General features: G+C 43.7%; 1 protein-coding gene across 6 annotated transcripts; it reads left to right on the top strand.

Moving 5' to 3' along the window:
* The first annotated feature begins 180 nt into the window (after positions 1-180).
* LOC124001588 (lysine-specific histone demethylase 1A) lies at positions 181-27,259 on the top strand. 6 transcript variants are annotated; one of them, XM_046308503.1, is made up of 21 exons: positions 181-260; positions 1,091-1,142; positions 1,692-1,991; positions 2,230-2,395; positions 2,517-2,650; positions 2,960-3,131; positions 5,851-5,957; positions 6,240-6,321; positions 10,793-10,887; positions 11,883-11,900; positions 12,281-12,423; positions 13,526-13,616; positions 13,753-13,887; positions 15,492-15,565; positions 16,772-16,883; positions 17,555-17,687; positions 17,787-17,974; positions 22,575-22,689; positions 24,613-24,740; positions 25,005-25,151; positions 26,151-27,259. In XM_046308503.1, the coding sequence occupies exons 2-21, from the start codon at positions 1,098-1,100 to the stop codon at positions 26,334-26,336; spliced, it is 2,571 nt and encodes an 856-aa protein (XP_046164459.1). In that variant the 5' UTR covers positions 181-260; positions 1,091-1,097; the 3' UTR covers positions 26,337-27,259. The 6 variants fall into 6 exon arrangements, with proteins under 6 accessions (XP_046164459.1, XP_046164457.1, XP_046164458.1 ...); XM_046308501.1 differs by having other exon boundaries at positions 2,230-2,401; XM_046308502.1 differs by having other exon boundaries at positions 2,227-2,395.

Here is a 27,259-nt window from a genome sequence, read left to right as displayed (position 1 = left end):
CTTCAATTAATTCATTATTTTAATTAACTCTGAAAACAAATGCACTAGTAGCCTACAGAATATGCAATTCATGTTAGTTTTCGGCGTTGAAAAAATCGTCTCTTCCTTGGTAATTGACAATGTTCAAAACCAATCATTGCGTTCACGAGCTTTTAGACGTTCTCCTCCTTAACCAATGTGATGATAGTGAGGGGCGGGTCATATCATTCAACGGGAGAGGACGAGTTGTCTTTGTGTTGACAAATTGCGAAGATCTAGAGGTAAAATGATCATATTATGCATATAGCAAGTTCTGTTTTACTTTTCATCTCACGGCCCAGTATCGCATGAATAGTGAAATGCGATATTATTTTATAGCGTAGCTAGCGTTACTAACATGTCATTGGAGTGCAATGTTTTCACGGACACGGGTAACGTTAGCTAGTTGCTAACTAGCTCATACAGACCCAGTTCATCTGCTGAGACTCATTGTTAGCCTGCTAACGTTAGCTAACTAGTTAGTTATCTACATACATCGATTCGTTTGTGAATCCGATGAGGGTAGTACAACATACAACACCCGGAATATCGACCTTGTTAAGTCAGAGAAGCTAGCTAGGTAGTAATAATGTCAGACTGGGTTTTATAAGATGGTTAGCTTGCTAACCGTAGCCATACAAATGGCTTGCTAGCTCGACTGACTGGCTGCTGTACGTCGACATGTTTTTTTAGTTACGAAAAAGGCGAATGGTTGAACCAAGTCATGTTAGATAGCTAGCTGGCCTAACTACTAATACCAACGGTTGTTTTTCTCTGCATGTTTAAAATACAATTACAATACCTGAAGTAGTTAGCTACCTAAAAATAGCTAGATAGATACATGGCTAGCTAGCTAAATTGCTAACACCTAGTTAGCTAATACAACTGGAGATCTTAACTTAAGGCTAAGTTCATCGTTAGCTAGATAGAACCTTCTAAGGATGAACTTAGCCTTAAGATGCCTTTGGGGAACCGGGCCCAGGACTGATTGGCTGGCTGCGTGGATTTAGCTAACTTTTTCTCAATTTCTGTTGTTCATGACCATATTTCTGATTCTGTCTTTATTTCTTAGTGTTTGAATGGATATTACCAGGTGCCCGGAGAAATGGGTAAAACAAGACAAGGTTATTGTGGCGTCCTCTTACATTTGTCATCATGCATATCTGTCAACGCATCTAGCTAGTAGTGCAGTACTTAGGCACGCTAACGTTACAATTCCCGTGACTAGCAGGTGCATTTAAAGCTCCAACAATACAAATTATATAAATGTATTTAGCTAGCTGTTATGGAGTTGTTCAGAACACTTTTTCATATTTTTTTCATCATGATATGGATATTATCCATGTAGAAAGTGAGAATGTGAATGCATTTAATCAGACAAATAAAGTTATAAAAACTGGAATAAAAATGTAACCTTCAGTTAGACTGAGAAATGTTAGCTGAGCTGGTAAACTACAAAATTATCTAATTAAAACATTTGAACAGCTAGTCATTTGCGAAATGCAGCTAATATGCAACTTCATAGCCGTTTATTATTTTTGATCACACCACAATGGATCAACATGGTAAAAAAATTAAAACACTGGCCATCCTAGAGCATCACATCACCAACGGTAACTCTAGAGCACCGAATGGATTTGTCTCATGCCTATTTTTGTGGTTCCACTTTCCAGGAGAGACCTCTGTCTTCCTCCATTATGCTGTCGAGTAAGAAGTCGGATGCAGGTACCTCTTCTTCCGCATCTTCCTCCTCCTCGGCGGCAGGGGGAGCTGAACGGGCCCCTGAAGCCCAGGCTACAGCCCAGGCTGGGGCCCCTGCTTCGGCACCAGGCTCCATGGAGATCAAGAAGAAAGAGCGGGCCTCCCCAAGCGGGGAGCCTGGCGGACCCCCGCTGCCCCACCCTCCCGGCCTCGGGGGTGTGGACCCGGACACGGCCGAGGGCCGCAGGACAAGCCGTCGCAAGCGATCAAAAGTAAAAAACCTATTACTCCTGTCCCCCCTATCTTAGAGAGAAATAGAATAAGTCACTACAAGCACATGCCTAGACCAGGAGCACAATGAATGACTATTGAGAATACAGCAATCTTTGTATGGCCATCTAATTAGTGGTGAACAACACCAGAGGAACACAGGGAGCTTGACCATTGACCTCATCTCAGGTGAGCCGGAACATGGTTTTAATGGAGCGTTTATTGTGCCCATTGTTGCAGGTGGAGTACCGCGAGATGGACGAAAGCCTGGCCAATCTGTCTGAGGACGAATACTACTCGGAGGAGGAGCGCAACGCCAAGGCAGAAAAAGAGAGAAAGCAGGTGATCCCACCGCCGGCTCCGCCTGTGGAGGAGGAGCCGGACAGCGAGCCTGAGGAGCCTTCTGGTGAGTGTGAGTCGGACTGTGCGAAAGTGTGTGTCTGCGAGCGTGAATGTAACATTGGGCAGCGAAAGGTGTGTGTGTATGTGTAAGGGCAGGTAGTGAGTGTGTGTTGGTGGTTTTTCAGGCGTGGAGGGAGCTGCGTTCCAGAGCCGCCTCCCACATGACCGGATGACCTCCCAGGAGGCCGCCTGCTTCCCGGACATCATCAGCGGGCCCCAGCAGACGCAGAAAGTGTTCCTGTATATCCGTAACCGCACGGTGAGAATTTTATTTATTTAAATTTTTATTTAACTAGGCAAGTCAGTTAAGAACAAATTCTTATTTTCAACGATGGCCTAGGAACAGTGGGTTAACTGCCTTGTTCAGGGTCAGAGCGACAGATTTTCACCTTGTCAGCTCGGGGATTTGATCTTGCAACCTTTCGATTACTAGTCCAACGCTCTAACCACTAGGCTACCTGCCGCCCCATATGCACACGCGCACTGCATTAACACAACCTGCTTCATTCTGGAGAATATTGTACATTTTGGGCTTTGGTCTGAAGTAGTGGCGAATTCTCCATTCTAGCTCCAACTTTGGCTCGATAACCCGAAAATCCAGCTGACCTTCGAAGCCACAGCACAGCAACTTGAAGCGCCATACAACAGTGATACAGTGCTGGTGCACAGGATACACAGTTACCTGGAGAGACACGGCCTCATCAACTTTGGCATCTACAAGAGAGTCAAGCCTTTACCAAGTGAGTATATTAGCTTTCCACTATCTGCGTGATACATAAACTTTATGTACAATGCCTACACTCATTTAGATATGTGCATATTAAACACACCAGTGGTACTTATAGGTATTTAGGCATGCATATACAATGTTTTCCACAAGCACATGGAGTAGCCCGACAAAAGAGAAAGTAGCCGCTCAGGGGGGGGGTTAAGACATCAGGGGTTAAGAGATTTTTGCTGAACAAGCTTTATTTTGGTGTCCTCTGGTACATCCTAATGCTAGATTGTATTTTCAATCAGCAACTATCAAATGTTCATTTTCTCAGCTATCTGCAATACAGGGATGATTAAAGAATGAAGAAGGTGTTTAACATAAGCTTTGCTACACAGAAAGCAGCAGTTGATTACTCCATTGTCAGCACTTAGATTTAAATCAGTCGACCCTGCATCAATATCTGAAAATTCCATATGTATCATTAGGTTTTAAAACAATTAAATCTGTTTTCTTTTATAATATTTTGGACCAGTGTGAGGTTATTTCTCCACTAGCCTACCTATTGTTTCTGCAGTAAGGAGGATTAACCATCTGCATCTAATGTTTTCATAATTTATCTGTAGATAATCGCCAAAAAGCCTACCGGTATGCACATGAGGGAGCCAAATGAACAGCTCTCTTACCGATTCAATTCAGTCGGATACTGACTAGTCCCTCACTTTAACGTCACTGTCTGGCAAGTCCTGATGCACTTTATATGGAAAATACAAACAAGATCTTTAGTTGTCCCAATGCGATACAGTGGATATATAACTGCATTGTAAGATTTATGAATGGGAAGGTTGTATGAGATCGACTTCATTCAGTCAGTTCAACACTTTTTTTATAAAACGAGTCAAGCTTGCTGTTTGTCAATCGAAGCACAGTATATATATAGCCTTTACGTCACCACTTCATGGCTACATATGAAACATGCCAGAATCCAATGTTAACTTTTTTTCCTCACTGGCCTGGTCGGTCCAGTTGGCCAAAAGTTTCTACAGGCCCGGACATAGTGTAGTTCTTAAATGCATTGGGATCATGCAGGGCCTATAGGTTGGCATGTTTTCTCTCTATATTCAGCTATTATATATAGGCTACATTTGGTTATTATGCAATGTATTTAAAAGCTGTGTAATAATTTAGCAATGCAAGTCATTAGTCGATTCATTAGATTAGCTTTGTATTAATTACCTTGTTTTTGTTTGTGACATATGTCATTTTGAAAAGATCTGAAAATAGGACTCTGCCCCTTTTAAGACTGAAGGTCCAAAAGAGAGATTGACTTTGTTTTTTACTTTTTGTATATTTTTTAATTTTTAATTTTATTACAGAAAAACCAACATATGCTACAGGGTACAACAAATTACAGATTATACAAAGACCTTAAAAGAAACGCACATTGATTGTTTTAACAGCTTTCTTATTAGAAGATTGTAGAATGGTCTTAATGTACTGCTTAAATTCATTTATAGAAAACACAAAATAGTTATTTTTTAAATTTACATTTATGAATATTTGTATTTTATTTCACCTTTATTTAACCAGCTAGGCTAGTTGAGAACAAGTTCTCATTTACAACTGCAAACTGGCCAAGATAAAGCAAAGCGGTGTAGCAGTGTCCATTATTGCAATTAGATTTGAGGTAAAATAGTTTTTCTTTATCCTTATTATAGTAAAGGAAACGGAGGAGCACCTTCTCCCATAAAGAACAAAAGTCATCAAGAATATTAACAATTATAAAACTAGGAATGTTTTTCCATATTTTTTTTTTTACATGTAGACAATGCCAAAATAAATGCAAAACTGTTTCTGGATGGGTAATATTATGGATCATTCTGAAAGAGACCTCTTTGACCTTGTTAACAAGCGGGTATTTGTGTGGTAATAAACATACTTTTCCCCAACAGATATTATTGACAAATGTATTCCAGTAAGTTGTGACGTAAGGGATGGATAAAATATCCCTTTGAAATAAAGCACGTATAGAGCTGTTGTTCTGAGGGAGCAAGGAGAAACACATTTTCCCTATTGGAGAGTCAACTGGATTAAGCGAGGGTAGGTCAAGAAGGTGAGGTCTGGTAACACCTCTAAACAACATGAGAGTTCCAGATGGAATAGCATCAGACTATGGAAAACTCTCTAGGTGTAACAGGGATATTGTAACAAGATAAAAATGCCTCATGAAATTAAGTATATTTTTTTTAGCAATGTGTGTCAAAATAACTTAGGTGATAGGTCCTTGTCAATTTCCATCCCTATCGATACGATTTTATCACGATACATAGATGCTGATACAATATGTATTGCAATTCTCAGCATTCTATATGTGTTGCGATTTCAATACTCATTTTATTGCGATTTAATTTTCAAAACGTATTGCTCACTATACGTCTGTTGCAGAGAGACAAGATGGTATTATAATGAGTTTTGATCAGTCAGGGAAATAAAAATGCTGAAAACATGTTGACTCACTATTTAAAAAGAACATGGAGAACAAGCGATGGGATGAGGAATACCCGTTTTGGCTCAGGTACAGACGGCTGGCTAACTAACGCTACCTAGCAACAAAAAAATGGATACTTGGAGCCAAAGCATCCATTTAATATCGGTCAAAAATAATATTGCGATATGCAACTATCGATTTCATCCCATATCACTATGATGTGATTGCCAACCACTCTGGTTCTCCTGTGTCCCTGCAGCGAAGAAGACGGGGAAGGTGATCATCATCGGAGGGGGTGTGTCTGGGCTGGCAGCCGCGCGGCAGCTGCAGAGCTTCGGCATGGACGTGACCGTACTGGAGGCCAGGGTGGGTCAACAGCACATTGCTTGTCAACAGAGCTCAATAACCGTAGAAAAACAAATCATTATTATTGGACAAGCTCAGAAAGTTTGTTTCACTCTGCCTCTGATGGATTTCTTCTGTTTTGTGCTAATTGAACACAACCACAACCCATTAGCTAATATACTGAACTGACCAGTAATATATTATTTTCAGCCTTGTGTCCTGTTTTGACCTGGTATAACAGCTAATGGTTAAGGTGTTCCTCTTCATTATGGTAGTTGTGTCATATGGTTATTGTCTCCTCAGGACCGCGTTGGGGGGAGAGTGGCCACCTTCCGGAAGGGCAACTATGTGGCTGATCTGGGGGCCATGGTGGTGACAGGACTGGGTAAGGATTACAGTTACAAAATTCTGCTAACTCTCCCAAAAAGACCATGTTTTCCAGAAATCCAGATGGAAAAGATCCCCAGAATCAGTGGGGAATAAGCAGGAAATCCAGATGGGAAGATCCCCAGAATCAGTGGGGAGGGAATAAGCAGGAAATCCAGATGGGAAGATCCCCAGAATCAGTGGGGAAGATCCCCAGAATCAGTGGGGAAGATCCCCAGAATCAGTGGGGAAGATCCCCAGAATCAGTGGGGAAGGTCCCCAGAATCAGTGGGGAATAAGCAGGAAATCCAGATGGGAAGATCCCCAGAATCAGTGGGGAATAAGCAGGAAATCCTCCAACTGGGATTTTTAGAAATTCTGGCAAATTTAATGGAGTTTTGCAACCCTAGTAAGGATGAACCAGAGACGTGCAATTTTTTTTTGACACAAACAATTACATACATGTACAGGTGAGGATGTAGATGATTGAAACTCACTTTAAACAGTCATTTCCAATTTGCCTCATTCCTCTCACCTATTATCAAGGAACAATTTACTCTGAAGTATCGTAGCTAGCTACATAGCTAGCTACATAGCCGTCTTTGTATCAAAGATAATTGTGTAGTCTAGAGCGATTTTCTAGGTTAGCTAGCCAGCTATTGTCGTTCTTTTAACGCAACGTAACGTAATCAACACTGCTAGCTAGTCAGCTAGCCCCCGAATAGCAGCACTGTAGAAACTATTACACTCAACGGAACGACTTGATTGGTGTAGTGTCAACAACGCACCCACTGCCAGCTAGCCTACAAAGTCAACAACGCAGCCACTGCCAGCTAGCCTACTTCAGCAGTACTGTATCATTTTAATCATTTTAGACAATAAGATTCTTGCTACGTAAGCTTAACTTTCTGAACATTCGAGACGTGTAGTCCACTTGTCATTCCAATCTCCTTTGCATTAGCGTAGCCTCTTCTGTAGCCTGTCAACTATGTGTCTGTCTATCCCTGTTCTCTCCTCTCTGCACAGACCATACAAACGCTCCACACCGCATGGCCGCGGCCACCCTAATCTGGTGGTCCCAGCGCGCACGACCCACGTGGAGTTCCAGGTCTCCGGTAGCCTCTGGAACTGCCGATCTGCGGCCAACAAGGCAGAGTTCATCTCAGCCTATGCCTCCCTCCAGTCCCTCGACTTCTTGGCACTGACGGAAACATGGATCACCACAGATAACACTGCCACTCCTACTGCTCTCTCTTCGTCCGCCCACGTGTTCTCGCACACCCCGAGAGCTTCTGGTCAGCGGGGTGGTGGCACCGGGATCCTCATCTCTCCCAAGTGGTCATTCTCTCTTTCTCCCCTTACCCATCTGTCTATCGCCTCCTTTGAATTCCATGCTGTCACAGTTACCAGCCCTTTCAAGCTTAACATCCTTATCATTTATCGCCCTCCAGGTTCCCTCGGAGAGTTCATCAATGAGCTTGATGCCTTGATAAGCTCCTTTCCTGAGGACGGCTCACCTCTCACAGTTCTGGGCGACTTTAACCTCCCCACGTCTACCTTTGACTCATTCCTCTCTGCCTCCTTCTTTCCACTCCTCTCCTCTTTTGACCTCACCCTCTCACCTTCCCCCCTACTCACAAGGCAGGCAATACGCTCGACCTCATCTTTACTAGATGCTGTTCTTCCACTAACCTCATTGCAACTCCCCTCCAAGTCTCCGACCACTACCTTGTATCCTTTTCCCTCTCGCTCTCATCCAACACTTCCCACACTGCCCCTACTCGGATGGTATCGCGCCGTCCCAACCTTCGCTCTCTCTCCCCCGCTACTCTCTCCTCTTACATCCTATCATCTCTTCCCTCTGCTCAAACCTTCTCCAACCTATCTCCTGATTCTGCCTCCTCAACCCTCCTCTCCTCCCTTTCTGCATCCTTTGACTCTCTATGCCCCCTATCCTCCAGGCCGGCTCGGTCCTCCCCTCCCGCTCCGTGGCTCGACGACTCATTGCGAGCTCACAGAACAGGGCTCCGGGCAGCCGAGCGGAAATGGAGGAAAACTCGCCTCCCTGCGGACCTGGCATCCTTTCTCTCCCTCCTCTCTACATTTTCCTCTTCTGTCTCTGCTGCTAAAGCCACTTTCTACCACTCTAAATTCCAAGCTTCTGCCTCTAACCCTAGGAAGCTCTTTGCCACCTTCTCCTCCCTCCTGAATCCTCCTCCCTCCTGAATCCTCCTCCCCCCCCTCCCCCTCTCTGCAGATGACTTCGTCAACCATTTTGAAAAGAAGGTCGACGACATCCGATCCTCGTTTGCTAAGTCAAACGACACCGCTGGTTCTGCTCACACTGCCCTACCCTGTGCTCTGACCTCTTTCTCCCCTCTCTCTCCAGATGAAATCTCGCGTCTTGTGACGGCCGGCCGCCCAACAACCTGCCCGCTTGACCCTATCCCCTCCTCTCTTCTCCAGACCATTTCCGGAGACCTTCTCCCTTACCTCACCTCGCTCATCAACTCATCCCTGACCGCTGGCTACGTCCCTTCCGTCTTCAAGAGAGCGAGAGTTGCACCCCTTCTGAAAAAACCTACACTCGATCCCTCCGATGTCAACAACTACAGACCAGTATCCCTTCTTTCTTTTCTCTCCAAAACTCTTGAACGTGCCGTCCTTGGCCAGCTCTCCCGCTATCTCTCTCAGAATGACCTTCTTGATCCAAATCAGTCAGGTTTCAAGACTAGTCATTCAACTGAGACTGCTCTTCTTTGTATCACGGAGGCGCTCCGCACCGCTAAAGCTAACTCTCCTCTGCTCTCATCCTTCTAGACCTATCGGCTGCCTTCGATACTGTGAACCATCAGATCCTCCTCTCCACCCTCTCCGAGTTGGGCATCTCCGGCGCGGCCCACGCTTGGATTGCGTCCTACCTGACAGGTCGCTCCTACCAGGTGGCGTGGCGAGAATCTGTCTCCTCACCACGCGCTCTCACCACTGGTGTCCCCCAGGGCTCTGTTCTAGGCCCTCTCCTATTCTCGCTATACACCAAGTCACTTGGCTCTGTCATAACCTCACATGGTCTCTCCTATCATTGCTATGCAGACGACACACAATTAATCTTCTCCGTTCCCCCTTCTGATGACCAGGTGGCGAATCGCATCTCTGCATGTCTGGCAGACATATCAGTGTGGATGACGGATCACCACCTCAAGCTGAACCTCGGCAAGACGGAGCTGCTCTTCCTCCCGGGGAAGGACTGCCCGTTCCATGATCTCGCCATCACGGTTGACAACTCCATTGTGTCCTCCTCCCAGAGCGCTAAGAACCTTGGCGTGATCCTGGACAACACCCTGTCGTTCTCAACTAACATCAAGACGGTGGCCCGTTCCTGTAGGTTCATGCTCTACAACATCCGCAGAGTACGACCCTGCCTCACACAGGAAGCGGCGCAGGTCCTAATCCAGGCACTTGTCATCTCCCGTCTGGATTACTGCAACTCGCTGTTGGCTGGGCTCCCTGCCTGTGCCATTAAACCCCTACAACTCATCCAGAACGCCGCAGCCCGTCTGGTGTTCAACCTTCCCAAGTTCTCTCAAGTCACCCCGCTCCTCCGCTCTCTCCACTGGCCTCCAGTTGAAGCTCGCATCCGCTACAAGACCATGGTGCTTGCCTACGGAGCTGTGAGGGGAACGGCACCTCAGTACCTGCAGGCTCTGATCAGGCCCTACACCCAAACAAGGGCACTGCGTTCATCCACCTCTGGCCTGCTCGCCTCCCTACCACTGAGGAAGTACAGTTCCCGCTCAGCCCAGTCAAAACTGTTCGCTGCTCTGGTCCCCCAATGGTGGAACAAACTCCCTCACGACGCCAGGACAGCGGAGTCAATCACCACCTTCCGGAGACACCTGAAACCCCACCTCTTTAAGGAATACCTAGGATAGGATAAGTAATCCTTCTCACCCCCCCCCCTTTAAGATTTAGATGCACTATTGTAAAGTGACTGTTCCACTGGATGCCATAAGGTGAATGCACCAATTTGTAAGTCGCTCTGGATAAGAGCGTCTGCTAAATGACTTAAATGTAATGTAAATGTAATCTATTGACTTCATGATACCTCTACTTTGAATTTGTCAATGTTCCTGTTAGGACAGCTTCTCACCAGTTCAGGGTGGTGTTGACCATTTCAATGTCGTCTAATCAAATGTAGTCTGAATAGATAGGACAGGAGAGGCAAAAACAATACTTGTTCACCACTTTTCTCCAGTTTCTTAAAAACGATACAAAAACTACTAATGAATATCAGGACGATGAGATTCCTAAGATATCAAGTTTGTTCATATTCAGCTTGTTGTGTGTTCATAATATGTACACAATAGATATCATCAAGTGATCTGCCAGGCTAGTAAACAGTGACATGCCTTGTAGTTGAAATGGAGGCTATGTGATGGTTCTATGGTTGTGTAGGCCTATATCCTGATGTTCTATCTGGTGTGTTCTAGGAGGGAATCCCATGGCAGTGGTCAGTAAGCAGGTCAACATGGAGCTGGCCAAGATTAAACAGAAGTGCCCTCTGTACGAAGCAAACGGTCAAGCTGTGAGTGTTGCATCGCTAACTATTTAGTTAACTTACTTTGCATTATGAGGTTTAGGCCACGCTCCCCGTTGATGCCAATGAACTGCAGTTGAAGTGGAATGCCTGTGTGTAGATATGACAATACATTTTGGTGTAATGTTCTATGAGGCCTACATTGGCTTGTTGGTGTCTCGTGCAAGCGTGCTCGGTTTCAGCAGTTTAAATGTCTGCTTACTCCAGATGCAACTTTCTACCATTGGAACCTATTACCATTGGAACCTATTACCATTGGAACCTATTACCAGTGGAACCTACTGCTATTGTACACATCACTATTTGGGTACATCACTATTTGGTTCTCGTTCCCCTATGTTAACTTGCTCCATTTGTTATTTGTGCTGAAGATGTTTAGATTTTATTCAGGACACAACTATGTGCTGTGTTAGCAGGGCCCTTCACTTTGTCTGCAGTGTGGATTCAGTTAGCTGCTTAACAGGGTGGATTCAGTTAGCGTTTATCCTAGCATTGCCCAATAGCTCAGCCCTCTCCAGGTTGATACCGCACTCTCCCAATGTAATACTGTTAGACTGGAAATAAACAGCAGTGTCCTTTCTGAATGATAATTTTCTCCCTCCTCTCTGTCATGCAGCGGTACAATGTTTGGGGTTATTTTCAGGCCAGGGTTGTATTCATTAGGGCAAAACAATTTAAATAAGCCTTTCTTATTAGACATGTTGAGGTAGTCCCTCCCTGTTTCAGTCCATTTTCTTCTGTTTTGTCCCTAATGAATATGACAAAGTTCACACGGGTGGTAGACATGTGTAAGGTTGCTTCTCACACCACGTGCAACTGTTTTCCTTTCCTGCAGGGGACGCTAATTGTCATTTTCAAGTGTGGTTCAAATCTGTTTAATGTTAAGTTTGTGTTTTGTTTATCTAATTTGTTATTTCTTTGACCCCTGGCCTCAATCCCTCCCTTGTTCACCTCCTGGTTCATCTCCTGGCTGACTGCTAAAGGGCGAACGATGCACAAGTGTATGTATTGTTTTACTACATGATAACATTGTTCATCTATTGTTAATAATTAACGTCAAATCTGCTGTCAGTTCCCAATGAAGAAACTGTGTAGTAGACCGTAATAGAACTGGGTCTGTTCTTGAGTGTGTCTGGTTCAATTGGCTGTAGTATGTTTGTAGTCAGCTATTTTTTTTCCCTTCCAATCCGATACCTTAATGGTAAACGATACTTCCTTTAGGTTAATTTCTTTCTGCAGAGAAAATAAGGATTGCTTTCTAAATTGGATTGCCCTCCCTGCTGACTTCATGTTCATGATTGACATCAAATTGTTAGTATCAAATGTTGTAATCCTATGGGTGATTCTTAACATGTCATTGTATGAATGACTGCTCCCCCAGGTGCCCAAGGAGAAGGATGAGATGGTAGAGCAGGAGTTTAACCGTCTGCTGGAGGCCACCTCCTACCTCAGCCACCAGCTGGACTTCAACTTCCTTAACAACAAGCCTGTGTCTCTGGGACAGGCCCTGGAGGTGGTCATTCAGTAAGTGTTTGGCCCGTTGGCCAGGTCATCTCAATTAACCCAGAAATAAAATCTTGGGCAATTTGGTGAGCTGCATGATTTAGTTCTGGGTCCATACGTGTTAGAAATTGGGAGTTTTCTTCACTAATTTCACCACACGTGCGAAGCAGTTCAAGTTTAAGCACCACTTTCACCCAATCCTGATATACCCAAATAATCGTCAAAAACCCAAAACCTACGCATCCCGTAGCGACAGATTCTTCGGATTACGTGCTGAATCTGCCCACTAGAGATTAACGGCCAAGCAACTTGTTCAAATTCTGTGATAGTGGTTGTATTTTGTTTCTCATTTGAAAAAGTATCCCTCTTTCTCAATGGCACATTATTATCACTGATGTGTTCGTTTGTCTGGTAACGTCCAATAGGCTGAGGTGTTCGTTTGTCTGGTAACGTCCAATAGGCTACGGTGTTCACTTGTCTGGTAACGTCCAATAGGCTGAGGTGTTCGTTTGTCTGGTAACGTCCAATAGGCTGAGGTGTTCACTTGTCTGGTAACGTCCAATAGGCCGAGGTGTTCGTTTGTCTGGTAACGTCCAATAGGCTGAGGTGTTTGTTTGTCTGGTAACGTCCAATAGGCCGAGGTGTTCGTTTGTCTGGTAACGTCCAATAGGCTGAGGTGTTCGTTTGTCTGGTAACGTCCAATAGGCTGAGGTGTTCGCTTGTCTGGTAACGTCCAATAGGCTGAGATGTTCGTCTGTCTGATAACGTCCAAAGGCTGCGGTGTTCGTTTGTCTGGTAACGTCCAATAGGCTGCGGTGTTCGTCTGTCTGGTAACGTCCAATAGGCTGAGGTGTTCGTTTGTCTGGTAACGTCCAATAGGCTGCGGTGTTCGTTTGTCTGGTAACGTCCAATAGGCTGAGGTGTTCGTTTGTCTGGTAACGTCCAATAGTCTGCGGTGTTCGTTTGTCTGGTAACATCCAATAGGCTGAGGTGTTCGTTTGTCTGGTAACGTCCAATAGGCTGCGGTGTTTGTTTGTCTGGTAACGTCCAATAGGCTGCGGTGTTTGTTTGTCTGGTAACGTCCAATAGGCTGAGGTGTTCTTTGTCTGGTATCATCCAATAGGTTGCAGGAGAAACATGTGAAAGATGAGCAGATAGAACACTGGAAGAAGATAGTCAAGACCCAAGAGGATCTCAAGGAGCTGTTGAACAAGGTGACCATGAGAGCCACTATCTCAGGTCAAAATAACAACAAGAGTAGCTTGCTTGTAGATGTACTTTGTCCCCCCTTTTAATATTTCCTCTCCTCTTTTGTATATCTACCTTTCTCGCTTTCCCTCATGTCCTCAGATGGTGGGTACCAAGGAGAGGGTCAAAGAGCTGCATCAGCAGCACAAGGAGGCCAGCGAGGTCAAGCCCCCAAGAGACATCACCGCTGAGTTCCTGGTCAAGAGCAAGCACCGCGACCTGACCGCACTCTGCAAGGTGAGACCACAAGTCAACCACTCACATTCTCAGTCACACCACCCTACAGTAGAGGCAGAGTAGAGGTACAGAGGAAGGATAGATGAAAATGGATTAAGGGATGATTGATAATGGTGGTTTTTGAAGTGGATAGGATCAAAATGCGATTGAAATCTTCATCACCTCAATTGACTTGTTCCATACAAATGACTTCAGGCTGCAAGCAGTTAATGACACATTACTTTGATTACTGTCCTGTTTACTTATTTGTTTTTCCAAAACAAACTAATTCCATTCCTCTGTGGTGTGGTACTTTCTCGACTCACACACCATGTGGATAAGCTATAAATCTAACAGCTGGAGTTGTTAGCAGGAGCAATCATCTATTTCTAGGCTCCAGACACAATTTGATTCAATTAAAGGCGTTATGAACGTATGCGTTTTGAATCACACCTATTTTAAGCCACTTTGATGTGATTATCAGAGTATGTTTTCTGTAGACTGGAACTCCAAATAGCAGCTCGACTAGTAGAATGGCCTGCAGCTACAGTAAAGGCCTAGGCTCTCTACCACTCACTCTTGAATTACTTTCCATCAACTCATAAAGACTTTCCATTGTAATTTTTGTGGTTGTTATGTAGCAAGGATCTCCTCCATTCAAGTATTTTCTTCATTTGAGTAAACTGATTTGCAAGGAGAAATATAGAGACTAATGACTATAGACTGCTGCCTGTCACACTATGGCTGCGTTTACACCGGCAGCCTAATTCAGATCGTTTGCCCAATAGACCAATTAGTGGAAAAAGAATCTGAGTCGGACTGCCTGTTTTAAACGCAGCCTAAGAGCTTTAACAGAAATAATGTTAATGTAACAAATGGAGAGATTGGATTTGGGCCATTAAGCCAAGGACAAAGAAGTGTACTTGATACCTAAGTCCAACTTTCATTCAGCCTCCTATTGACATCAACACACGACTAAGTGAGAATTAGACTTCAATAGAATGTTAGGATAGAGACGAAAAAATTATATAAGTTGTGACAATGGCATTAGCTCTGAGCAAAACAGACCGTTTCAGCAGCATGTGTTTGACTGGTCTAATGCCTTGTCTGGTGTGTCATTAAAGCCACAGATAAAGCTTCACCTCAGACGTGTACTTTCAGGAGGCAAGTTTAAACACAGCTGCTGTCTGAACTTGTCGACTGCCTCGGTCGACTGCCTCCTGAAAAAGCCACTTCTAAGGCGTGACTCAGGCTGGTCTGTCTGGTTGGAAATGGTCCACACACACACTGAGAGCGTGTTTGATACACACGTAGAGGCTAGGTCATGGTCGGGGAAGCCTTGGGCAGAAGGTTGTGGAGTTTTCGTTTTAGTTGGGCATATTTTTTAGGCCGTGTCAGCCAGCTGGTGGCTGCAGGGGTAAGTGGTGAAATTTGGATAGGGTGAGTCAGCCCGTTTAACTGACTAAGCTGCTGTCCTTCCTACTTGACTTAGAACCTCCTTTGGGGGTGTATGCAGCGCAGAACATACACCCCGCTGTTTCCCTTAATATCACTTAGCGTACAGTACACACACACCTCTGTATGTCCCACAGTGTTTATACCTTGCTGTCCCCTGTCTCATGTAGGAGTATGATGAGCTGGTGGAGTCGCAGGTCAAACTGGAGGAGAAGCTCCAGGAGCTAGAGGCCAACCCACCCAGGTAAACCTTTAACCCTTGAACTCCAGTGTAAAGGCCTGTTGTGGCCCTATTTCCCCTGAACTCCAGCGTATTCTTAAAACCTCTTAAGGATTGGACCCATTTTCATTTTTTTTTTGGTCCATCATATTTGAAACACAGAAGGCCATAATATAATATTCCAGTTTAGGCTCAATTTAGCAGTGTGTGCAAAGTTTCAGATTGATCCAGTGAAGCATTGCAAAACCTGACAATATTTTGTATCAAGTCTGCCCAAATGGGCCGAATTGGTCAATTGACACATTTTCAAGTACATAACTATAGAGATCATACAAACATGATATGGTAATACAACTATTAAGTTTACACACTGCCAGGAATGTCATACATGATGGATAATTATCTTATACACTAACTTTCACACATCTAGATGGCCGGGCGGGGTGGGTCTAGAGCTAGAGACAGCAGGGGTTCAAACTGGACAACCCAGTTCCTACATTTGAATATAAAAATAGATTTTATCAAACAAAACTATGCTACATTTTATCTCTGGGACCCTCAGGATGACAAATCAGAGCAAGATTACTGAATGTAAGTACATTATTTACCTTCAGAGGTGAATGTATCAAACCAGTTGCCGTGATACGTGTTTTGTTGTTGTGCACTCTCCTCAAACAATAGCCTGGTGTTTTTCAACGGTAATGGCTACTGTAAATTGGACAGTGCAGTTAGATTAACAAAAATGTATGCTTTCTGCCCATATAAGACATGTCTATGTCCTGGAAGGTTTGATGTTACTTACAATGTCATGCTGATCACATTAGCGCATGTTAGCTCAACCGTCCCGGTTTAGGGACACAGATTCCGTAGAGGTTTAAGCGTGGGTGTGCTCTAGCCTGGGTGCCAGGTTGTTTCTGCTCTCTTGCCAGCTCTTTATGGAATTGTCATGCCAATGTTTGGCTTTGCAATGACATTGGAGTAGGCAAGAAGTACAGACGGACCAGGGAGCGGGCTACAGACGGACCAGGGAGCGGGCTACAGACGGGTCTGGGAGCGGGCTACAGGCGGGTCTGGGAGCGGGCTACAGGCGGGTCTGGGAGCGGGCTACAGGCGGGTCTGGGAGCGGGCTACAGGCGGGTCTGGGAGCGGGCTACAGGCGGGTCTGGGAGCGGGCTTGATGTGTTCGCATCCATCCTTTCTTTATCTAACCCTCTGATATTCTCTCCACAGTGACGTGTACCTGTCATCCCGAGACAGACAGATCCTCGACTGGCACTTTGCCAACCTGGAATTCGCCAATGCCACACCCCTCTCCACCCTCTCGCTCAAGCACTGGGACCAGGTACACTCCCACTCATTCTCACTCATTAAAGGTTGACTTAGCGAGATGAGTTCCTAGCCACCGTGCTTCTACACCTGCATTGCTTGCTGTTTGGGGTTTTAGGCTGGGTTTCTGTATAGCACTTTGAGATATCAGCTGATGTACGAAGGGCTATATAAATAAATTTGATTTGATGAGTTGCATACTAAAAGTGAACACAATATCGGGTGAATTTTGGCAACAGCTAAGAGCGTTGAAGCTCGAGGCTAAACTTGTCAGCTCTTTTGCTCCAGTAGCTACCAGGTTGTAGCAGCGTGAAGCGCAGATACTATGTGACTGAGAGCAAAGGATGGAATCACGCGCATCTCATTATCTACGGTGCTGCTCATTGCAACGTCATCTTGCTGAGTCTACCTTTAAGATTTCTTCTTGCCCTTCCACTAAACCAATCTGTCTTGTCCTGGCACTTCTCTCCTAGTAAGCACATCCACACTAGATCAGATGATGACATCAGTATGCACTTACTATAAACTGCTATTAGACACCAGGTCCAGTTGAATCTAGGCCATTCAAACCACCAGACTAGTCTCCATAAACCACACATAACTGACATTGAGCCCGTTTGAATGTTTTCTAGTCCCTGTAAACCATATATAACCCACATTTTGTTTTGTCCTCCCTCTCCTGTCCAGGACGACGACTTTGAGTTCACAGGCAGCCACCTGACAGTGAGGAACGGCTACTCCTGTGTCCCTGTGGCTCTGGCCGAGGGCCTGGACATCAAACTGAACACTGCAGTACGGCAGGTCCGGTACACAGCCTCCGGTAAGTGTACAGGACGTGTGTGAGTAGCTGTCTCTGTTTGTCACTCTGTGCGTCTTGTTTATGTGTGTTAAACTAGACTAACCATGTGTATATCTCCAGGCTGTGAGGTGATAGCAGTCAACACGCGCTCCACCACCCAGACGTTCATATACAAGTGTGACGCGGTGCTGTGCACCCTACCCCTGGGTGTCATGAAACAACAGCCCCCCGCCGTGCAGTTTGTCCCCCCCCTGCCCGAGTGGAAGACCGCAGCTATCCAGAGGATGGGCTTTGGAAACCTCAACAAGGTACAGGACACCAATTGGCGTTGTAACACTTTGCGTCTCTCTTGTTATGTTTGGTGTTTGTACTGAGGTACAAGTCCTTTGGGAGTCTTGCTGCTAAAACAAGGTACTGAAAATCCCTCACTGGGGTGCTGTGACATCTTGTGTCTCTGTTGTCTTGGTGTGTGTCTGTTATTTTCTGTGTTTCTACCCATCTGGACTGAGATGGATGGAAAACTCATTTTGCAGTCTTGCTGCTGTGTCCTTGAAGAAGGAACTTGACCTTCAGTGAGAAGCCTGCTGCTGTAATAATGGACGTGAACAGATGAAAAGCCTCTTGGCTCACTTGATACTAAACTACCAGGAAGTGAAGTAAAATTCTGATAATCTCTCCCGCTGTTAAGACATGTATTTCACTCATTCAGTCACCCTATCAATTTACATGAGCATCTTTATTCCATTGTATCAAGCATTATTCAGCCTGGGGGTTTTGGACATAGTGCAGAGAACAAGGTTTTTATTATTATGTCCCTGCACCACTCTCCCCTGGTTGGAGGACTTGTTGAAAAACGGAAATGAAATATATACAGTGCCTTGCATAAGTATTCACCCCACCTTGGTGTTTTTCCCTGTTTTGTTGCATTACAACATGTAATTTAAATTGATTTTTGAGAATTTACAATGACGTTGTCGTGGACATTCTACACAGGGACACTCAAAGTCGACCTTAAATGAATCATTCTTTATTAACAGCATGCTGGAGATGCATAAAGTGCCTGTCTGAAGTGAGCTCCGCCAGGGCAGTCCCGTTAGGTGTCTGTGTAAGCAGTATATAAGACGAGTTATATTTGCATGATTTAGCTTATTCATCATTAATGTTTGGTTTATGCATGTGACTGACCAATACCTCACAATACCTCTCTCCAAGCTGAGACCTTGAAACTGAAATATCCCTTTCGTTCTCAAACAATGTTCTGGGCGTATTGCCAGATTGCAGATACTGATAGTGAGGATTCCCTCCAAGGCACGATCAATCAGTCACTTGCAAGAACACAGTCGAATTGGTTATTAGAAAAGCACAAACATAAAATGTTTCATCACAGCATGCTCCTTCAACTTAAGACTTCTGTGGCGTCGTGTGACGAAACTGGACATTTTAATGCCCCCAGCACAAGGTGCATCTATGCTGTTTAATCAGCCACACCTGTCAGGTGTAGGAATTATTTTGGCAAAGGAGAAATGATCCCTAACAGGGATATAAACAAATTTGTGCACAAAATTTGATAGATTTTCCAGATGCATAAAAGGCTCATTTCTAAGGTGTTTTATTTCAGCTCATGAAACATGGGACCAATACTTTACATGTTGTGTTTATATTTTTGTTCAGTGTATCTAAAAAAAATAATCTTAACAAAATATAATTTTGACATTATGGGGTATTCAGGCTGTAACACAACAAAATGTAGAACAAGTCAAGGGATGTGAATACTTTCTGAAGGCACTGTGGATATACAGTACCAGTCAAACGACACACCTACTCCAGGATTTTTCTTTATTTTGACTATTTTCTACATTTGTAGAATAATAGTGAAGACAAAACTATGAAGTAACGTAATAACTAAAAAAGGGTTAAACAAATCAAAATATGTTATATTTGAGATTTTTCAAAGTAGCCACCCTTTGCATTCTCTCAATCAGCTTCACCTGGAATGCTTTTCCAACAGTATTGAAGGAGTTCCCACATATGCTAAGCACCTGTTGGCTGCTTTTCCTTTACTCTGCGGTCCAACTCATCCCAAACCATGTTAATTGGGTTAAGGTTGAGTAATTGTGGAGGTCAGGTCATCTGATACAACACTTCATCACTCACCTTCTTGGTCAAATAGCCCTTACACTAAGCGTAAACCAGATGGGATGGTGTATCGCTATAGAATGCTGTGGTAACCATGCTGGTTAAGTGTGCCAGACAATGTCACCAGCGAAGCACCATCACATCACCTCCTCTATGCTTCACGGTGGGAACCACACATGTGGAGATCATCCGTTCACCTATTCTGTGTCTCACAAAGACACGGTGGTTGGAACCAAAAATCTCACATTTGGACTCGTCATTTCGTGGCCCAAGCAAGCCTCTTCTTATTTGTGCCCTTTTAGTAGTGGTTTCTTTGCAGTAATTCGACCATGAAGGTCTGATTCACACAGTCTCCTCTGAACAGTTGATGTTGAGATGTGTCTGTGACTTGAAATCTGAAGCATTTATTTGAGCTGCAATTTCTGAGGCTGGTAACTCTAATTAACGTATCCTCTGCAGCAGAGGTAACTCTGGGTCTTCCATTCCTGTGGCAGTCCTCATGAGAGACAGTGTCATCATAGAGCTTTATGCTTTTTGCGACTGCACATGAAGAAACTTTAAAAGTTTCCCAGATTGACTGTCCTTCATGTCTTAACATAAGGATGGACTGTTTCTCTTTGCTTATTCGAGCTGTTCTTGCCATAATATGGAATTGGTCTTTTACCAAATAGGACTATTTTCTGTATACCACACCAACCTTGTCACAACACAACTGATTGGCTCAAACGCATTAAGAAGGAAAGAAATTCCACAAATGTACTTTTAACAAGGCACACTTGTTAATTGAAATGCATTCCAGGTGACTACCTCATGAAGCTGGTTGAGAAAATGCCAAGTGTGTGCAAAGGGTGGCTACTTTGAAGAATCTCAAATGTTATTTCATAGTTTAGGGTTTCATTATTATTTATTATTATTCTACAATATATAGAAAATAGTAAAAAAAAAAAAAAGAAGAATAAAAACCCTGGAATGAGTAGATGTCCAATCTTTTGTGTGTGTGTGTGTGTGTGTGTGTGTGTGTGTGTGTGTGTGTGTGTGTGTGTGTGTGTGTGTGTGTGTGTGTGTGTGTGTGTGTGTGTGTGTGTGTGTGTGTGTAAATATATATACAGTTAAAAAAAAAAATTGGACTGGACTCCAAGTGTATCGGCTCATCAATGAATCACTCCGGTCTTAGTTCAGACAAACCCATCTTTCCCAGTACATTACCGTTTTACTTTTGCAACACATCCTTCTATTTTACTGATGTCTTACGAGGGTCTTGAACCTCTATTTGGACCATTTCTACAGAGTGCCTCTTAAAATAAACACTTTACCTAAGAGTATAATCATATTTCCCATTGATTGATTATAGTTTTCCGGATCTCCTAACAGTACTGTTTATAGGTCCATGTGAACACAGACATTATGACTTAACAACCACTCCTTGACCTGATGCCAAAAGCAGCACCAAAAGAGATGATCTATTGATTCTGTTCCCTCATGGCAGTCTGCACAGAGCTGACAGTCCAACGCTCCATATATTAAGAATTCCTTTTGTGGCGAGAATTTTATACAATAGTTTAAATTGAAAAGAACGGCTCGATGCGTCACTTGTAAATCAGTTCATAAACCCGTAGCCATGGTATTGGGACCTTTAGACTTGTTCCCAACTGTCATGGATTTTATGCAGCGTATTTGTCAAACCTATCGACCTTAACTGATACATTTGAGGATTTATACTAGTCATTTTAAGCCATGGATGGTTTTTCATTGGAGGCAGACAAAACCAATTCATTACTTTGAGCAATTGCCTCTTCCATTTTTGTGCCAGAGCTGCGATGAGTTGGTTATACACCTCCATACACCTTGAATTGCTGGTGTAACACTTTCACAGTCCTTATTTACGATGTCCTTCATAAACATGATACGTCCCTTATACATTTGTATTAGTACATTGGATTTCAGCCATATTATTTGTTCTACATTTTCTGAAGGATGAAATTGGAATTGTAGCCAACTCTTTATGGCTTCCATTTAAAATAAAATAAAAAGTACAAGGTTACCTCTCTCCCCAACACAGCTATTTATCCTGCTTTATAGCAATTCAGGGAGAGAGGAATGTGTGCGGGTGAGTGAGTGTTTTGGAAATCTGTTAGTGATCAGATAAGAGTCCTCCCCCACTCTCTCTCGCTCCTCTTCTTTTCTTCCTGAGCCCTGATGTGCATCATCTACTGCAGTTTCAATCTGCTAATTCGGCTGCAGCAGAAAATGCGGCATTATTATGCAATGAGACCTGTTTGTGGCCCCTCGTGGCCACCAGAGGGAGCTCCGTCTCTGGATCACTTGAATGGAGCAATCTGCTTCTAATGACAGCGTTTGCATATGAAAAGATTATTGTGCGTGAAATGGGTCTTAAACAACTTCTCACAAATATAGGACAGGCAGTTGGAACAATAGAGATTTATATAATTCAGTTGCGTTTAATACTGTGGGGCAGAACGATGTTGAAATGCAGTTGCTCAGACTTCACATTTGGTCCGGTTCCAATTTTCCCTTTGGTGTCTCCTTATAAAACAGTTAAATTCTGATTTCTGACACTCCTGGTTTCGTGCTGATCACTAGTGTCATCAGAAAGGACTAGAGCTCAGAATTTCCCTCAATCTCTGGCTCCCTGCCCAATTTATTGACTCATTGCTCAACTCCAAACTGTGTCTGGGAAACTGTCCTGAATAGACTGGTATCTGTGTGGTGTATTGAGTCACTCATGCTGATGTATGTTCCTCCCGTCACCAGGTGGTGCTGTGTTTTGACCGTGTGTTCTGGGACCCCAGTGTGAACCTGTTTGGCCATGTGGGCAGCACTACAGCCAGCAGGGGAGAACTCTTCCTCTTCTGGAACCTTTACAAAGGTGAGTAGGGTTGGGTGATATGGACAAAATATAATTTCATGGTCAAAAAATAGTTTGTTTTTAATAATAATAAGTTCACAATTTCCTGCACTCATTTGAGAATTTCCACACTGACACGTAGTGCTGCTAGATATAGGCAAACAATCTAGGCCTTATTTTTTTTACCAAATGTTGCAATTGCATTGTGATTTAGAGCAAAACACTTGGAATCATTTGAAATTGAATGATTATTCAAATTCTAAATTTAGAATATAATTAGTGGGCACTTTGAAAACAGTGTTTGACTTGACAACAAATAAAAATGCCAGGGAGTTATTGTGACAGGGTAGGAACCTAAGTGTTGACAAGTGTTTCCTAGGGGACTCTAATCTTTGGCTACATTGAATGTTTTCTCTGAGCAACTTCATGTAGCTAACGTTCTTGCTTCACATATTCGTCTTTGATTTAGAAGATACTGTTGCACAAAAAACATGCACTGGTATTATCAGGCTGTATCGCTAGTTATGTTTGCTCTGACTCAGTACATTTATTAGCTACCTAGCGACTAGTATTAGTGGCTAACAAGGTTTAGGCCCAACTTATTAAGACAAGACAAACTGATAGTGCAATTATATTAAGAAGAAAAGTGAAAACAGGATTGTTGTCATCAACATTGTTGCATGTGCTGCATTGACCATGCAGACGGAATGCAAGTGTCTCGTGCTCAAGGAAAAACGAATGTGCTCCTTGAGTGTCAGGGGGCGGGGCTAAATCTATGGAAAGCGGCATGGAGAGAGAGAGAGAGATGACTCCAGTAGCAAAGTCAACTATAAAAATGGACATTACACACGGCATATCACATTTAACAAACCAAACATTGAAATACCATTATAGAAGGTAAAGTAAAAACTCAAACCAGTCCATGTAAAATACAGTATACCACCCAGCCCTAAAGGTGAGCACAGTGAACTAGTCTGTTTTGATCTCCTTCATTGCACTGATCAGGTGAAAGCCAGCCTGATGATAAGCTTCTTCCACCATGTGGTTTTCAATTGTCAAGTCTTCTCCCGTGGCAGATAAAGGAGAGGATAGATTTATAAGCAACTGAGTTAGACGTTGATATTTGGATATAGTCACACATTGTCTTTTTGACAGAATTTCCTTCTCTAAATTAATATTACATTTTCAGTGGTGGAATAATTACTCAATTGTCATCTTTACTTTTACTCAAGTATATCTTAATAGAAAATGACTCAAGTGAAAGTCACGCATTAAAAGACTAAAAGTATCTGGTTTTAAATGTACTTAAGTACAGTGGTGAGAAAATAACTGAAATGTCATACTTGAATAAAAGTAAATGCCATCCATCAAATTCCTCATATTAAGCAAACCACATGGTACACTTGTCTTGCTGCTTGTTATTTACAGACAGCCAGGGGCACACTAACACTCAGACATAATTTACCAACGCAGTATTTGTGTTTAGTATGTCTGTCATAGCGATATATTGATAGGTTTGTGAATTGGACCATTTAGCTGTCCTGCATGAGCATTTGAAATGTAACAAGTACTTTTGGGTGTCAGGGAAAATGTATAAAGTACAGATTTTCTTTAGGAATGTAGGGGAGTAAAAGTTGTGGCAGCACGTCGCCTAATGGTTAGAGTGTTGGGACAGTAACTGAAAGGTTGCTAGATTGAATCCCCAAGCTGACAAGGTAAAGATCTGTCGTTCTGCCCCTGAATTAAGGCAGTTAACCCACTGTTCCTAGGCCATCATTGTAAATAAGAATTTGTTCTTAACTGACGTGCCTAGTTAAATAAAATACAGTACAGATACCCCACAAAATGACTTAAGTGGTACTTTAAAGTATTTTTACGTAGTTACTTTACACAACTGCCTTTTTGACAGTGTTACTGCGAAATTGACCCATGTGTCCCCCCCAGCCCCCATACTGCTGGCGCTGATGGCCGGAGAGGCGGCCGGCATCATGGAGAACATCAGCGACGACGTCATTGTCGGACGCTGCCTTGCCATCCTTAAAGGTATCTTCGGAAGCAGCGCTGTACCTCAGGTATGTGTGAATTTGCTTGTTTTGTACATAAAAATAGAATAACACTCAATATGGCCGCCACCGGTCCTCCCACCACGTAACGTAAACTTGAATCATAATATCCATTTCTATAGTTGAGTCCTTTCCAACCACCAGTCAAATACATCATAAAAAAATGGTTCATATGTAGTTATTCGTGTTGGAACTGTCTAGTGTTACCCAACCATGTTTACTGGAATCTAATATCGGTATGGAAACTGTGTCTTTTCTTTGATGTCACGGCAGCCCAAGGAAACGGTGGTGACGCGTTGGCGTGCCGACCCCTGGGCACGGGGCTCCTACTCGTACGTGGCGGCCGGTTCCTCCGGTAACGACTATGACCTCATGGCCCAGCCCATCACCCCCGGTCCCGCCATCCCTGGAGCGTCACAGGTAACACATGGGACTACTAACACATACGATACATTACGAGACAGTTTCCCAGATACAAATTAAGCCCAGTTCTGGGTCAATAAGTACAGTCAGTGGAAAATCTCCATTCAAAGTGCTTTCAGGTCCAGGAATAGGCTACTTCTGTGCAGTACTCTGCTTTGTGATTAACCTGTCTGGGAACAGGGAACCCCTTGCCAACAGCCAATGAAATTGCAGGGCGCCAAATACAAATCAACATAAATCAAATTTCTCAAACATACAAGTATTATTAGGCACCATTTTAAAGATAAAATTCTCGTTAATCCAGCCACAGTGTCTGATTGCAAAAATGCTTTACAGCGAAAGCTCCACAGACGATTGTTAGGTCACCACCAAGTCACAGAAAAACCCAGCCAAATATCAGAATTCGATTTTATGTATTTTTGATCATTTTCAATGAGGTTGACTACTTTCAAAGTATTCTTATCCAGAACCACTGGACCAATCGGCACCAACTTTGGTATATTACATCTATGGATGCACATCTTCAAACGCAAGAATCTGTTGCCAGAAGAGTTTTTCTCAAAATGGCGGACCTGAGAAATAAGTATAATAATAATGAACCAGATCAAATATGATAAGGTGTCACCATCACTGCTGAACCCCTAATAACACACTCCACTACTTATTTCTGTACTGGCATCCCACTTTTGATTCGTATATAGTGAATGGAGTGGCAAAGGCCCGACCCCGACATTATTTTGCATACATGCATGTTGTCCTTATGAATAAAGAGTGTAAAGCCCAATCTATTACATCATCAGAACCTTCACCTTGTTCTAAGCCAATGAGAACACTGGATATTAGCGCAAGTTTATATTTAAAAAACATACCCGGAACCACCAGAGCATATTTGCAAAGTCTCATCCTCCTTAGCAACCCAAGTCGTTCTGACATGGGAACACTCATATTTCTGTGTTGGTTGATATGTTTGTCACCCTCCCCCCCCTTCGTTCGCAGCCCGTCCCACGTCTGTTCTTCGCCGGCGAGCACACGATCCGCAACTACCCGGCCACGGTGCACGGCGCTTTGCTCAGCGGCCTGCGAGAGGCAGGACGCATCGCCGACCAGTTCCTGGGCGCCATGTACACCCTCCCCCGACAAGCCACGCCGACTGCCGCCCCTCAGCCCTCCCCCAGTGTCTAGAACCCTGCCCCTTTTACCAGTGTCCTTCTATGTTCAAGTGATGTCGGTGACTCCCGCTAACTAAGGTGTAAAAAAAAAATTGCCTGTCATTTTGTGTTAATGTTTAACCACCATCGATGTTTCTGGACAAACAAACTGCACATTCCCAAAGGACCGAGCCAGCACCAGTCATGTCTCGGGCACATCTCTTATCCTGCATCGTTCCCCCTCATCCCTCGACAGTCAATGCAGTTAAGTGGAACCTCCAATGGAACTCTCAGCTCGTTTCGTGTCCCTTCCAGCACCACTAGTTAACCATAGTGCTGTTTGAACAGGCTCATGCTAGGATCTGGTTGTTGAAGGTAATGAAAGCCTCTTTGGGAGGACAGATCTGGTTCCCAGTCTTATTCCAGTAGGAAGACACTACACAAGGTGTAATGCTAACCCTGGTCCACTTTATCGTCGCCCAGCCCGGGACTTGAACCAGCGACCTTCCTGTTACTGGTCCACCTCCCTAACATTAAATGGATGGAGGGGCTGAAGAGAAGGATCAGCAGCCAATAAGCCACAAAGGACGACAGCCAATCACTCGCTGATCCATCCCTAGCTAGCATTAGCACTGTTTCACTCCTGATGTATTTTTCTATTAAACATATTCTAGCTGCTACGATGTTGTAGCCTACAGTGCATTGTATTGATTGTTTTAAGGATAATGATAGTTGTATGCCTCCTACTGAATAGGACCTGTACTGTGTAGGGTATGATGCATAGAGGAGTAGTGGAGGAAAAGATAAATACTATGACTTATGTTGTGAATGTTTTTGTTACTTATTGTATTTAGCAGCTTGTCTTGGTGTATTTTATTGTCGGCGTTGCATACCCTTTTGATATGTTTTCAACATTTGGGTATACAAATCTAATAAATGCATGTGTGTCCCAAAAAA

Source organism: Oncorhynchus gorbuscha, linkage group LG17 (assembly GCF_021184085.1).
Source record: "Oncorhynchus gorbuscha isolate QuinsamMale2020 ecotype Even-year linkage group LG17, OgorEven_v1.0, whole genome shotgun sequence".
NCBI lineage: Eukaryota > Metazoa > Chordata > Actinopteri > Salmoniformes > Salmonidae > Oncorhynchus > Oncorhynchus gorbuscha.
The sequence above is the reverse complement of the archived record's forward strand: the minus strand, read 5'-3'. Positions and strand labels throughout refer to the sequence as shown.